Source organism: Gambusia affinis, linkage group LG15 (genome assembly GCF_019740435.1).
Source record: "Gambusia affinis linkage group LG15, SWU_Gaff_1.0, whole genome shotgun sequence".
Taxonomy (NCBI): Eukaryota; Metazoa; Chordata; class Actinopteri; order Cyprinodontiformes; family Poeciliidae; genus Gambusia; species Gambusia affinis.
In genome coordinates this window covers 3869033-3885344 of record NC_057882.1, presented here as the reverse complement: position 1 = coordinate 3885344, position 16312 = coordinate 3869033, and the positions used below count along the sequence as shown (strand labels likewise).

At 35.9% G+C, this 16312-nt stretch overlaps 1 protein-coding gene across 3 annotated transcripts in view; it reads right to left on the bottom strand.

The window, feature by feature from the left end:
- Window positions 1-16312, bottom strand: part of tmem132e (transmembrane protein 132E) — a 414476-nt gene that overhangs the window by 55772 nt on the left and 342392 nt on the right. For all 3 annotated transcript variants that reach the window (XM_044140671.1, XM_044140672.1, XM_044140670.1), the window contains exons 3-4: window positions 13128-13268; window positions 4554-4746 (exon numbers count right to left, since the gene is read on the bottom strand). In XM_044140671.1, the coding sequence (XP_043996606.1) occupies window positions 4554-4746; window positions 13128-13268 (334 nt within the window). The remainder of the gene's footprint in view (window positions 1-4553; window positions 4747-13127; window positions 13269-16312) is intronic.

Genomic DNA, 16312 nt, shown 5'->3' with positions numbered 1-16312 from the left:
CAGGAGCTGGACATCTTTTTATTCATGGTTTTGTACAAAACCGCCTTTATCTCTCTTTAAAAATGGATACATTTATGACAGTTTTGGGCAACGCTGAATATTTGTTATGGTCCATATATTTAAATAAAATGTTGTTCAGATGAAACTGTCGACTGATCATGGAAGAAAAGGCTAATCAACACTTTACACTCTCGCATCAGAACAGCAGACCTGGCTCTTGTAAAAAGCCAAATAAAAACAGCAACATGTTGGAGATCTTACTCTGTAAACTGTTCAAATGTAACACCTGGAACTAACAAAGTCACATGTTTAATCATCTTTTGTGTAACAGAGTAAAATCCTCACTTTATTTCAGATTTTGCCTAGAAGGAGCAGGTTTTATTCAATGTTTCTGTCCTGAAAGTTAATCCAACTTCTTGAGACAAACAAATTTTTGCCTCTTTGTCTTGTGGCAGGATTACTGCAGTGAGCCGTTTTAGAAATATTGCGATGACGATATCTAGGACTGTTGCTATTCGGGCACAAAAGCAGAAATGCTTACGGTATTTTTCAAAACGTTTCTCTTAAATAAGGAGCAAGAAGACTGATTTTAAGCGAGATTAAAATTGGGAAATAAAATATAATGAATGAATTGTAACAATGTCCATTACAATATGCGCAAAATTGACTACATTCCGCCAGTGTAAAATATAAAAAAATTACAATTTTACAATTGCAGTACTTCTTTTAAATAAGAAAGGCAATTAAAATCACACATGAATATATTTGTTCATGCGATAAGTCGTTAAGAACAACAAGGCTTTTGTTTTTCAACATTACAAGTTGTTCAAGATGAGATGTTATGTAATGTGAAAAAGTGTTTCCACTGCAGTTTCACAAAAATAAACCAATTTATGGCCAAAAAAAGCCACCTCATCCTAGCGCCAATGTTTTGATTAATAAAAAAATTTAAAATTACAAACTTAGTTATAAATTACACATTGATATGGTCAGTGGTAACACAGGTAATAAGTGTAATACAGAATTATTACTTATCCTCTAAAATTCAGTTTGAATAAGAGATTTTTGTGTCGTTATCACATGTGTGCATTTGATGAAAATCCCTAACAGTAAGAAAAAGGTCAAACTTCAGAATCACGAAATGTTTTGTTTTCCTGAAGAAGATTCATTAGAAGATTTTCGTCTTTAGAAACAAAACCCGAAAACACTTGCAGCAGTATGAGCCGTTTTTAAATTCACATTCTGCAACTTGGATTTTTATTTGCAAAAATGATTCACACATCAAACGTAAAAGGCCTAAAAGAGCAAAGTTTCTCTGAAAACAATCAGGTAACTCTATATCCATCCACCTTCTGATATTTTTTTTGTAACCATAAAACACCTGTCCTTAAAATACGACTATCTGTTGGAAAATTACTTTTAATTATTGGTTGTCAAAGCATGAACGAACTGACGCAGTGATGGCTAATTACTGTACTAGAACAAAAATGTCTGATATAAAAAGATCCAAACTATAGAAGTTCAAAATTGCAAAGTTCAAACGAAAGCTTCAGAAAGGACCTATTAAAAGATTTCATGAAAGTCTTGCTGATTGCTATGAACAGCAAAACATGAACAAGGTCTCAAGATGTTTTGCACAGCACTGGAAGGTAAACTAGTTGCTTCTCATCGGGACACTGACACTTCTTCTCAGTTAAAGTTGCTTTTTCAAGATACTCAACAAAAGATGCTGCATCTGAAGATGAAGCCATGATGCAAACCAACAGGACTCAGCCAGACACAGAAATCAGTGCATAAAAAGGCAAGAGAGATGTTTGGTTTGATTTGTACTTTAACTGGACTTTAGGTTAGGGGCTGTAATGAACTGAGTAAATGGGAGAGAAACGTAATTTTTTTATGTTGAGATTTATTTATTTTTTTAAATTCAATACAGATTCCATCAAAACCCGAGCAAGAAGACCAATGAAACCATTGCGGAAACTATCACATATTATGTAAGAAATTCTAATAACTTTCTTCAATTTGCAAGCTTGTAATATTTTATCTTATTTCCAGCAGATACTGGGCGCAAATCTTTCACCCGCAATGTTGACGTTAAATGAAGAGACTCCAGTGTGAGCTGAACTCATGAACTGAAAACTGTGCTAACATTTCTAATTATGAAACAAAAACAAGAGTCTGACAGGAGCTGAAGTTGTTTCACAAGACAAAGTGGTGGAAGCACCCATCTCTTCTCATTCTGCAGCGCTGCTCAACACATCTGGGCACAATATGCATGCAAATCCCGAGTGTCAAGGGAGGACAAGAAACTTTAAGTGAGCCTTATGTTACAGCAGATGGGCCATCCACAACATTATAACTGGAGCTCAAGTATATTTAATGGAGCTTCATATGCAGAGCAGATCTAATTATGCAAACAAATACCAGCCAACTGGGAGTTATCTCACTGACAAGCCCAGCACTGGGCCTTAAGAACTGCAGCTACGCACAAATAAACTGTTAGCATTATTTATATTGCTGCATATCAATTCAACACTCCTGCTGAGAAGTCTCAGTCTACAGACGTGACCTTTGTCCAAACCTAAGTGCTCTAGAGGAAACCCGACTGTACACAAGCCTCTAATCCTCATAATCATTTATCAAGTGCAGTAAAATGTCACTACAGCCAAAACAATAATTTAAATCTATGATGATTAGGGCAAAAGGCAGAGGGGAGTCTGACGCTCCCGACGTCTCTGGCTTGATTAATGTCCTTTTGTTTTCTTAATCTGTTTACTGCCTGCAGTAATTACTACCTGGTACCAGGAAAATACAGGGGACACTTGGACTTGTTGGCTCATAATTATCATCATGTCATCAGCGTAGGTGTTGATTACTATTATGTTTCATCATTTCACCCTTGAAAAACTGCAGAACAAGCAAAGCCTTTTACATTTTGTTATTTATTTTATTTTCCTGTTTCAATTTAATTCAATGAAATACAGTTAAGCCAAGAAGTCTTCAGGCACTGTAAAAAGACAACGTCCCCTGTCTGCTAATATATCAAGCTAAACACGTCTCATTTTAGGCTGGTCAGAAATAAAGTTATTTATTTTTACTAGAAACAAGAATGAATTTTTTAGCTTCTTCGAATCCAGGAGTTTGCATATATTTTCCTTATGATTTAAGAACTTCTCTCCATAGTTTGCTGGCAAAAGTAAATGAAGTCTTAAATTTAGACTTTCTTACTTTCCAACATCAAGTTTAGAGAAATATATTTTAATAATATGGCTGGATTAAGGAGCAACTGAAGTGGTAGAGATTCTGCATGATAAATTTGATTACATAGGCTATTAATATTATTTTATTAAATTAACATTAATAAAATATTGATTAAATATGCAATTAATACGTAAAACAGTATCAACATTTTATATATTAATTGCATAATAATATCTAATATGCAATTAAACATAAATAATAATGTGTAATTAATATGCGATTAATGTGTTATGCAGTTTTAAACATAAAGGTTTAAAACTGCATAACACTGGTAATTTGTGCTTAAGTTGTTTTCAATTTAGTTAATGAAAAAAATTATGAAAAGAAAATTTATATGGCTGCTTTGGACCATATTTATTAAACATTTTCATAAACACTTTGATGTAGAAACATTAATTTCAAATTTTAAAGGCTTTTATGTGCAGAATGAAAACAGGATCCATTAGGTTTTCAGATGCCCAGTAATTCTCTGTTGAGTGTTTTGGAAGGGAGAGAAAACAGCACCACTATAGTTTGGGTTGTAAAACACACTTTAGGTCTTTGTTAATATTAGTGTATCCCTCCTGTAGGATAAGAGTTCAACAACTCAGCTGTAATTTGCAGAATAATTACAGGTAACAGTAAGACTGGCTGCAGTTTACACAGTAATTCTGCTGCATGAATCAGGTAACTATATGATACCTTTACTGTTTCCCACAGGTTGCTAAGAGCAGATAAAACCAAAACATGGTTGGAAACGAAAAACAACTAAATGTTTTACTTTAAATAAGAAATAAGGTGTAAAAATGAATATTAAAAGGCCAACTTATTACCCTTAAATTAACACCATACCTTGATATCATCAAAAGCAAATGTTTTAATAATCTCCATGCTACCCAAATGTAAAAAGGATTGTGAGATCAAGGCTGATGAGATCAGGTCTGCTTATGGCTTCAATGAAAAACAGGGGGGAAAAAATCTGTTATCCTTTTGCCATCTGGTTTTAATTTTAAAAACTCAAAATTAAACCTGTACAGGCAGGTTGTTTTTTCTGTCTCTCTCATCAGGATTATGTAAAAACTAGCAATTTAATTTCATCGGGGTCAGGGACGCACAGTCAACCCAGCCAGCTTTTAAATTTCATCCCATTTCACTGAATTCAACTTAGGATTTAATAAAATACTTTCAGTTTTGAAATACAGATTTTCTTCTCTGTATTTACCTGTACTCAGTTTTCTGAACTTTATAAAGGGAATAATCATAAAAATCCAGTTCCAGACCTTGTGTGAAGTGTTTTTTAAAATCCTACTCACCATAGCCAGAGGGATGATGGCCTGAATGTCCCGCTGCACCACTGTGAGCTCCGTCACGACCTTTTCTGAGTCCGGCACCGGGTTCTGTCCCTTGTAGTCGATGTTCCAGTTGATCCTCCTGGTCACCGAGAGGCTGGTGAAGTTCTCCATCTCAAAATCCAACTGCATCACCTCCACGTTCCCCAGCACATCACTGCCAGATCAATAAAAAAGAAGAAAACACACAAAGCACAGTCAAAACATTTTTGATAAAAAACTCTGCAGACTGCTGGAAGAAACTCTGATCTTTCTGGAAATGAAGTAGAGTAATAATAAGCAATATTGTTGAACAGAAAACATTTAAAAGTTAATATAAGCCTGTTACTTAGCAACGCAAGCTGAGCTGCAGCACATTTTTTCAGTGGTTTTACTGCTGTAGGCAGTGTACAATGGCTACTGGAAAAGACAAGAGTTTTGTTGTTGATTCACTCTTCAGAAACCACTTGATGTATTCTTGTTGGTTTTGCAGGATGCACCACTTTTGCTTTTCAAAGCAGTTGTATAATTGTGCATTAGTTTGTGAGCATAAACTTTGAGTTGGGAGGGTGTGGCCAGCAGCTGTTTATTTGGATTTAAAGTGACGGAGGCCGAAAAATGGCTCATTCTGAAAGGATTTGACTAGACTAAAATCTCAATACCTGACAATGATTCAGGTGTTCTAGCAGCAAAGCGACAGGAAAGAGGAAGTGTGCACATTTATATTAAGGTCAAAATACAAGAAATATTTACATCATAGGAAGAAATACTCTATAGATATTAAAAAACATCACTCCTAATATCTGACTATGTCTAATTTATGTCATTTTTGTTCTAGGGTGTACTTACTTTATTACATTAAGCTGAGTTTTTTTTAGATGTAAGAACGGCACTAAAAAGCTTAAGGTTAGGATTTTAATCAGTCTTTCTGAGGTATTATGGCTTCAGATGAATCAGACTTCTTTAATATTTTGCAGTAGATCTGAGTGAATAGAAGCTGATTTCACCCGGTTTTTTTCTCCTTTATGCATGAAACGACTGAGCTTTGGTTTGGTTCACCTTATCTACTCATTTAAAGAAGTTGTCAAACCGTAAATGAACCAATGATTGGTTTTAAATGCCCAGATCTTTTTGTCGATAAACAATCAGCGCTCTTTAATCCTGTTCTACGTCTGTCCCTCTCGCCTTTAGAGTCCCACCAACAGAAACCTGTGCAAATCGATTTCAGATTTTCAGTTTCACTTTATTTTTGTAAATTTACATTACAAAAAAGAAAACAAAACTATTATTTAACAAATCAATAATTTACCAATAAAGGAATAGGATGAATCCAAGGCTTATATTTGCCAAAACCGATTCTTAGACTCACCACTCTACAATAATGAAATATATCTACTGTCCATATATATTGAAAAGTTCACAAAAATGCTGAAACACATCAAGATTTTTCTTTGCTTATTTTTTTAGCATGTTCCATTAACAAACCTTGTAAATTATAGTTTACCTATAATCTAGGTAAAACTATACTTACCTAAATTATAGTAATGTAACTGCTAAATTAAATCATTTCTGAATTCCAGAAGGAAAACTTTTGTTCAATGCTTAATAAATCATGTCCAGTATTTTATATGCACAATGTTATTAAATTTTAAAGTATTTGATATATCAGTTGGTTCACATTATCAGTTTATTAAAAGACATAATAGCGTCTTTTTGTGACTTTCTGAGCAATATGACAAATACTGCATAATCATGGAGGAGTATTTACATGCATTGTGTTTTATTTTAAACAATATTCCAATAGTTGTTGCATTTTATTTCTAAAATATTTAATATGAGGCTTCCAACTCGGTTTGTTGCCCAGAATGACACCTGACACGTTTTGGTGTCAAACTGTTGATTTCAACTCCATCTTTGCATCCGTTTCTCGTTTCCTTTTCGATTCCAACTCCATCTTCGTAGGTTTTTCTCATTTCCTTGCAAACCTCCCCACCCTCTCTGTTTGTTCACCTCATTTTTACTATCGCAAAACACGCCGGTGTTACAGGAGCGATGAAAGCCGACCTGTTATCAAAAGCCTGCACTCCAGTCCTATAATCCCGGGTTCAAGAAGCCCAACATTAAACTGTCTCGCCGGTTGTGAAGGGGCAAATTAGTTCCCTCTCCGCTCCTGATGGGAGTCGTTCCGCCCAGACGTTACCTTTTGCCGAGATTGAAGCGCTCGCTGTCTGCTCGCTCACAAAAGCAGGAGACCGCCCCCTGAATTTGGCGTGTGAAGCTTTTAATGAAAGCGAGATCAAACTCCGTAAGATCCTCCCCTACGCTGGGTTTCTCTCCCTGGAACATCATGAAGAGATCTCTGCCTATTTGTCTCGACATCACTCACTGAAAACAAACACCGCTGTCTGTCTGTGAGTCGGTGGAGCTGTCATCAACACGGCCCACCGGAGGGGAGGCAGCGCAGGTACAGTCGCTCCATATGAGGCCGACTGGCTGTAAGCTGGGAGGGAGAGATGGAGAGCTCCTCTATCCAGGTGAAGAGTTTTTTTCAGCATGAAAATGATTCCTGCTGCAGGCCGACTTAAACATCCACATAAAGCTGACATCAAGAGTGCACTCACACCAACCCCGTTTAGTCCGCTTTACTTTAACTTTTAAAACTTTTTAAAGCTGTCATGGTCAATTTTGCCTAGTATTTATTGGGATAAACGGTAACATTGTTTTACGACTACTTTCTGGTTCCAGTTCAAAGACCAATAAACTTTAATTTTGTGAAGAACAGATAACACTAGAACTTGGGGATAATAAAATCTAAAATCAAATGCAACACAACAATAAACACACTGCAAAAAAACACAGAATCTTACCAAGTATTTCTGTCTAGTTTCTCATGCAAATATTATAGTTCACTTGAAGACAAAACTAACCTAGAAGTAGCTTTTCAGAAAGATTTATTGCTATTGTAAGACCCATGTGACCTTTAAGTAATTAACTCTTGCTTTTATTAAAAAAGTTTGAAATAAACTTTTTAAATATTTATTTATAAATAAATATTCCTAATTATTCATAGATAGAAATATTTATATTTTCTTGTAAACAGTCTGTTTGCTTTTCATGAACATAAAAAATGCTAGAATTTGTTTAGGTTACTCTAGTCACATTTCTTCTCATACTGCTGCTAATACTCCAGTGGTCTTTTCTCAGGTTGCTCCTGTCTCTTTGTTTTGTATTAATATTTTTATATCTTTGTGTGAATCTGTATGTTTCCTCTTGCCTGCTCCTTTGCTAAAAGGAACACTAAGTGATATTTCAATAAATTAACCTGCCTCTTCTGCACTAACAGTCAGAGCGTTGGTGCAGATCTACAATCAGATTTGATAAGTGATGAATACACAAATTAATATTCAACCTAAGGGGGAAGAAAAAGACGGATAACTTCATAGCAAAGGGCAGAAGGAACGAACATGACTCAAGAAAGCAGAGCTCTGTTCCCATTAGGTTAACGATGTACATTGTGCAAAGGACAAAGTGTGTATATTAAAAAGCAGGCTCGAGGGGTTTTCAGAGCTGAGGGGAGGATTTTATACTTTGATCAGAGGTCTGTTTGAACTGATTTACAGGGAGAGTTCAATGGATCAAAGAGCTGCAGGCCGACAACAGCAGGAGAATAAAAACGATGTATGCAGAGGTTAAAATGGTTCAACAAAGAAAATGGAGCTCTTGAATAGACCATAATGTGCTCAGTTATGAGCCTATTTAACAACCTTTTCTCTTCTACTTTAGTGTTTTTTGCTTCTGAGGTTCTTCTGATGTCTACGCTGAAGACCAATAGTATTCAGATTCAGGTTTAAAAGATCTTAATTTTCCCTACAGCAGTGAAGACGGAGAAATCTGGAAAATTTAACCTGCTGAGAATCTGTGTTCGGTTACGAGAATACAGTCATGGTGTTGGCAGAATAAAGATGAATTTTTATCAGAAAGTAATAAAATCTGGGGGGGAAAAATTTGCTTTAATGAGAGAAAAGCTTCTGGAGCCAGCTCAGTTTGTGTAGTCCTTTTCTTCAAAATACACAGTTGTTTTAAAGTTCTGTTACTGACAATAACTTCATACTGATGTGTTGGAAATATTTCCATCCCTATTATCTGTTAAACATGTACCAAAGTATCACTGCACAAGGTGATCAACATTCCTCATTTTAATTATTTTGTCTTTTTATGTTGGATTTCTCTTAAAATGACTACTTTATTCTGTGAATGTTATAACTTATGGCAAAATTAAAACTTTATTCTGGTAATTGCAAATAAAAAACAAAGCCAGGCTCTAATGTACCATCAGAGTTAACTTGAATCCAAAGTCCCAATGAAACACAGTAAAAGCTGTAAAACACGCCTGTGAAACAAGATGGCGGCTCAGGGCATGGTGACATCACTCTGATCAATGGAAACCCAAGGAGTTAATTGGAGAAAGAAAAAAAAAAAAACCCCCAAAAAAAAGGAAACCACTATTTTCCAAAAATAAAATCTATTAAAAAAAATTACATTAATCGAGCACTAGAGTTTTGTTTGGATGTTTTTTTGAAAAGCACTCATCATTTTTAATTAAAGACACTAAATTAGACCATTTTCAGTCATGTTTGAAATCCTTCAAAAGAACATTACAGACGTCCAAATGAGCAAAATGTGCTCTTTCAAAAGAGACATTTTCTCCGTTTCAGATTTCCTCAGTGGTTGGCAGTCAGCACCAGCATTTTACAAAATGACTTTTTATCTTTTATCCCACTGAGTTCTTAAAGCAAATAAATAAAATAAAAAGAAATCCCAGAATCTTATTAAATGATCGACTTTTTCTTTGCGCAGCGTGCAATGGCGATATTACCAGGCTGATTTGGAGAGTATTATTTATCCCAAGCCCACCGACAGCGATCAATAATGCATTTGTTCATGCGGTGTTACCAAGCAGCTGCTATTACAGAATGAGATTGTTCCAGGTGGACGGATACAGGAAAAGACAAAGTACACTGGATAGTTCCAGCACTTAAGTAAAGTTTAATTTTAAAAAAAGAGGAGGAATTGTAGGAAAATAAGTGCAGAGCAAAAACCGATGATGAAAGAATTAGCAGAAGAACTAAAACTTTCACTTCACTTAGAAGTGACTGTAAAGCTGCATTATTGCTGCCATAAGTTTGTATTTTAACCTTAAATTTTCTTATTTCATTTTAAACTGGAGTATTTAACAGCTGAGATGGATTGTTAGCATCTACATTTAAGCAACATGGGACCCAAACCAATTAGAATCTGTTTTATTAGCAAAGATAAAACAAGGAATCTGACTTCAGCTTCAAGCGCTCGCTTCGTACCGACATTAATTAACTATTCCACTTGGATTTGAATTTCTCTTAACAAGCATTATAGCATTATAAAAAAAACAATATATTGTACAACTTCAGAATATATGGAGACTATAATGAGGAATAATGTAATACAAATAATTTAGATGCAAAACACAGGACAGGTGTGAGAAACAAAAACATTATTACATTTACTTCATTTTGAAGCCTTAGCTTCAGAGACAAACACTAAATATAAAAAATTTTATTAAATTCCTTCCATACAAGAATTCATTTCATACATTTCCATTCCTCTGGCTCCTTATTTTTCCACCTCCTCATAATGTTTTTTAAACTGTGTGCTACTTTATTTTATGAAAACTATTTCTATTCTAATAACTGCATGGTATCTCTGTTATAATTATGTTCAGTTTATCATTATTACTTTTATTGTTAATCTTTTATATACTCTTCAGTACTTGTGGTGTGAACCTATATACTTGATGCTGCTATTACACCTGAATTCCCCCTTAGTGAATTTATGAAAGGATATTTCTACTGTATTCTTTAATAAAGAATACAGTATTATTTTTCTATGCTATAATTTCCTTGGCACAGTTTCTTATTCTTTTCTGTTGTCATGTCTTTACACTGAATATGCATCCTTTTATTTTCTATATTATATTTTTACATAATATCTTCCTATTCTAAAATACATGAAGGCTTTTTGCTACAATGGGTGTGAATGTACAGAGACTACACAAGAAATATTATAGAAATCATTTCTAAATTCTCCTGCACTATTTTGCCAGAAAGTCCATCCATATTTTTAAGCAAAGACTGTTAACAAAATTTTACATTGAAATATCAAAAGAAATTGGTCATTTTAACTTCTTTACAGTAATTTTCAGTCAGTCTGATCAGAATAAAACATTAAAACCTGATTTGTGTCATGAATTTTGGTGAATAATCGTCATTTACCTTTCAGGTTCACATACCTGGTTTAGTTTTTGACTAAATGCACCTTGACACACGGTTCTCCCATCCACGCTTGACCCCTGCTGGACATTTCCCACATGTTGACAGGGTGGCAAAGATTACAAGACACGGGTCACCAAATATGGCAGGAAAGGTAAAAACAAGAGAGAAATGGTGGGCCATTTTCTGTTTCTTCCGGCGACTCCTCTTCCGGCCATAAGGGCGTCCGCGGGGATGCCGGTATGTGGAGCAGCCGTTGCTAATGTCTCCAGTCAAACTCCCATTGCTTCGGTTCTTAATGAACCGAATGCACTGCAAAGTTTGATAGATGGTTGCTAATTTTTAGTTGCTTCCCCTCAGTGGCTGGAGCTCAGAGGTGGAGCCAACCTTTGCTCTTGTAAAGCCCCAGGAGTAAAACGTGATGGATGTTCCGTCTCTGTATGTTTTTAGAAGGGATTATTTACTTGAATTCAACACCCACAATAAAACCACTAACATTTGAAGAAATGTTTCACATAGAGCTGTTCTGAATCAGATAAAATGTAAAAATAGAAACATGTATCCAAGAAAGTTTATCGGTATTTTAATGGGAGTAAATGGAACAAAACCTCAATTCTGATTGGCCAGTTTAACTGATGTGATTTAATATTCTAATCTTAAAGGTTGTGTCTTCATGAGCTGTAGGAAGAAAATCATAATAAATGTGATTAGATATGGTTCACTTACTGAAATAAGCTACTGAAATAAATCAAAGGTTTCAATATTATTCTATTTTATTGAATATGTGTTATTTATAATATTTTGACCAAAATCTGTGCTCATAATTTTGTTCTGCAAAATTGAAATAACCAATAGACAACTTGTTTAAGGTGCCACTGAAACAGTGGCGCCCTGGGTAGACAGCCGTATTGTCCTTTAAAAAAAGAAAGTCAATGCTGGTAACCAAACCTTCTTGCAAAATGTAGATAATCTAAAAAAAGGAAGCTGATACAGCAAACAATGTAGCTACATAATGTAGTTTATTCAGCCTCCTCATTATTTAGAAAATTATTGGTTTGTAAAACAGTGTTTTATTTTATGTCATTTTATTGTAACATCAAAAATGTACCAAAATAAAGCTAATCTGATTTGATTTGTCTCAGAAAGATATAGGAGCTTAAAAGTTAACATATATCCATTTTTAATCAAATTCACCTCACTTTCCCTAATAAACAAATCATTTAACAGAACATCTAAAGAATCCAAGAAAAATATCTACAGGTTAAGGTTCAATTAAAAAATGTAATCAGATTGATCACACTTAAAATGGAAGAACTTATCTGGTTTTTTTCTGTAGCAGAAAGCAGGTAATGTAGTCTACCAGTACTGACCAGCTACTAGAGGAAAACATCCTCCACTACATGTAAGTAGTAGCAAACTTGTTCAGGGGACAACTGACAGATAACATCATTTATTTTCTAGGTTTTGGTTGCCCACCCCTTTCTGATGCCACCCTGGGCACCTGCCCATAGCACCCATGTCAAAAACTGCCACCACACCAAGGTTTTAATACAATTTTTAAGAAAATGTGTTATTGTCTCAAACTAGCATGTTTGATGATCCTCAGTTTTCCATTCTTTTATATTCAGGAAGCTTTAAAGGAAGTCATTTTGTTTTTGTTCCTCTGCATTCAGTTTCTTTAGAACTTGTCCAATGAGGACAGTGGCTTGACCTCAACCAGCCAAGTGACCGGTGTAATCTGTGCATGTGAAATGTCAAGCTCGTCCATGTAGATGTTTACATGCAGACTCATGACGCAATACAAGAAAGCTGAAAAATGTTCAACTTATGCTGCCGTCACGGAAAACCTTCATCCATTGCTGTCGTTTGTCATTCCTCGTGAGTCGAATCATTACGTGCTGCTTGACCTCAGTAACCCTCCATTCGAGAAAGGCTGTTAGGTCAAGATAGTAGTACAATTAATCTGCGCTATGTCATATTAATAGCATAAAATTTTTTGATTAATTGCATGTAAGCGCGTTAATGTTGACAGTCCTAGTTTTTAGCTTTGCCCTATAAAATACTGTCTGCACTTTGTCAGCCAGTGCCTTTTCCTAAAGGGGTATTTTACTGTTACAAAAATGGTAGAAACTTTCCCAACTTCACTATAATCAATAGTTTATGACATATTTGTTGACCTTGAGTCTCTTATCAGGTCTGATATAAGTGTGTTTGTGTCAGAGGAGCTTGGGAGAGTGCAGACACTTTGACTTACCCCTGCTTCACTGCCTTGTTCTTGCTCACATTGATGGTGGTGATGGAATGCTTGGCGCCGGACTGCACCTCCCAGTCTACCTTCCACTGAGTGTTCTTGGATTTGGTCTGCAGCAGGTTCACCCCTTTCTTCGCCTTGACCCTGCGAGGAAACGTCAGGGGAGGAAAAAGAACGGCACCAGTCAGTTTTATTACAGGGTATGATTTATGTGGCGGGTCGGGGGTGAGCAGCCCCTGTGTGTGCAGCGGACCTCCACCTTGTGTTGCATCACAGCAAAAGCAATTCCACAGATGAATCAGCAGTAGAGATGAATGGAGACGGCAGAGCGGTGATGCATGAGGCTGGTGGGCTGGGACCAGTGCAAGTCAGGTTGTTCGCCAACGCTTTCCACAGCCCCTCAAACAGAAGCCACTGGGTATTTCTACATTATTAACTAGCAACATATGAAGGCTCCATTCATATGCCGGGTGGACTTGCGTATCACTGCACCTGCATTGCAATTTTTTTTCTTTCCAATTTCAATCGATTGAGTTTCTGATGCTAAAATATAATATTCTGTTCTTGAGAAATCTTGCTTTTCTAACCTTCAGCTCCTGGGGGAGAATGTCCTGCTGAGGGAACTCAAGGTTAAAGAGAGGACGTGTTTGATATTTTAGCTCAAACAGAAGTGAGAATGTTTGAAACTTCTAGAATTTACACTAAAATGTACCAAAACGTGAATGGAACAGATTGAACACTGAATATTTTACTGGCACAAGGGATGCTTGTTTTATTTAATTAAAACCAAATTCACTTCACTGTACAGCTAAAATAAATTATGTAAAGACGAGATTCATGATTTATATGAAACATATATTTCAACTTGAAATAATAATAATGATAAAAAAAACGTTATTTTTGTATATGGCCTGCCCTGGTTTAAGGATAATAAATGCAGAAAAGTAACAGCATCTCCATGCCAACCATAATTATGCTTACCAATCTAAATACAAGCAGAGACATGCATGCATGGCTGCACACACCAATTTACATAAGAACCAACATATGCTGCACATTCAGTAGTTTGCAGTGTCTGGAGAGAGTCGTCTTACACAACATAAAACCACAGAGAGCATACTTACAAACAAGCTTTATGTAACCACATTAACCTGCAAAACCTTCACAAATTCAAATGGACGCCCCAAAACTATACATGTTATATCAGTCTGCTCTGAAAGGGAATTGAAAGGTGGAGAGGGAATGCTATGTTGGTAACTATTTTCCTTAAAAGGAGTAGATGTGTTGCATCCACAAATCTATCCGCCCGTTACAGTATCATGTTTTCAGGCCTGATGGGGTTTTTTTTTTGCAATTATTAATAAGCAGTCATCTGAACACAGCGATGGTTGATTAGCCAATTTAAACCTCTGCACTACTGATGATCAGTCAGAGTGTTGGTTTGCGGGTCGCCTCTCTCTCGCTCTTTTTTTAAAAACTGAACCAAAGGACTGAATTCTACAGCAGACCTACATGTTAAGATAATCAAAGTCAAGCTAGCATACTTGACCTACTTCCCTCTCCCTCGTTATCGCTTTTAGTTACAACATTTTTCCAGGCCTTGTTATCTAGATCGTACTGTTGACAAGTGGTAGAAAAGGACTACCACTTTTTTTTTCTTTTATACACTATGCATACATTTAAGATTTAGCGCATTATGTTGTCAACCTGACAACATAAACCAATGGTAGTCATCGCCAGCAGTTTTTTGCCCTCCAACAGGGAGCTTGAGAGATGGATCTTGTGTGTGTGATGTCACATCGCAACGTGTTTGGATTTTTTTTGTATATTAAGTTGAGGACTTCTCCTGTTCTTCTCGTACTACCATGATTGTTGCTATTCTTAACATCCTTTAGCTTAGCCTTCTGAAGTCACTGTTAAGACTTCTTCATATCAGCCACATCCTCAGCCTGTCAGTGGCAACTCTCACACATGGATTTGTGCTTCCATTACAATTCCTCCTGACCTTAAACATGAATTGTTGCCATCTTCCTGATATATTCCAGCATCTTTGCGGTTTCGTCCTCTGATTGACTAGCATGTAATCTCAGGATGCAGAACTTTAGTTTTTTCTTGCATCACTGGCTTCTGTTTCTTTTAGCCAGGCTGTTATACCAGCAGGGCTGCTGACTTGCACTGCATTCATACTGATGGACTGAACTCCAGTACCTACCCTCACTCTGTAAGGTTGTGGCTGTTTTCATTGCGACAGGAACTATTTCACTCTACTAAGTATCTATAGACTGTTCATATGCACACAACGCAGGGCATCCTAGGTAAATACAACAAAAAAAACTTTAGCACCAGCTGAAGAAGGAGCTTGTGGTCTTTTACCAAAGAGGACAGCTAGAATCTGACACCACTACGATTGTCTACATTTTGTTAAGAGGAAGTTGTGCTCAGCGTCTTCCTCAGAGGTTTTGGTAGTCTTCTTCAGTGGTTCTTGATGTAACGGCACCACAGGCAAGAAGGTGAAAAAGTTTCTCAAAGGGTTTGGTTTGTTTGACTCAGTCTAGTGTGAAAGAAAACCGAAGCAGCTGGAAATGTAACAAATGTCGCAATTTTAGTCCCCAATCTAACCAAGCTAATCTTGTATGGAAATGAAGATGCTTTGAGAGTTGTCCACCATATAAATACATATAAAATAAGCAAATGAAACACCTTTTTATATTGATCAACATTCTCTACATCAATAACACCAATCAGGAATTTCAGTAACATTTGTAATTTTTGTTACAGTTAACTTTGTTTGTTAATGTAGTTACAATTGTTTTAATAATTTCTTCTGATGTAGTTATGCAAAGTATATTTAGAAGTATACCTACTCAATATTTTTAAGTGTAAATTTGTTAACTAAATGTTAGTTTGAATTCTTTGAGTTCCAGTTAAGATATTTGCTGCTCGTAATCTCTCAACACAGACCCAAAACAAACATGATTGAAATTTCTTTTAGGCCTTTTTTAAAGGTTTCAGCCACATAATATTCTTTACTTCTGCATATTATCCCTACATAAATCACTTCACATCAGGTTATTCCTGTTCTTCCAAGAGGCAAAGTCATACCAACTGCAGAATTAACAAAATCCACAATTAATTTTAAGAAAGTATTTGTTCCTTCTCTTTAAAGGGTCATGTGAAGCAGAAATCAT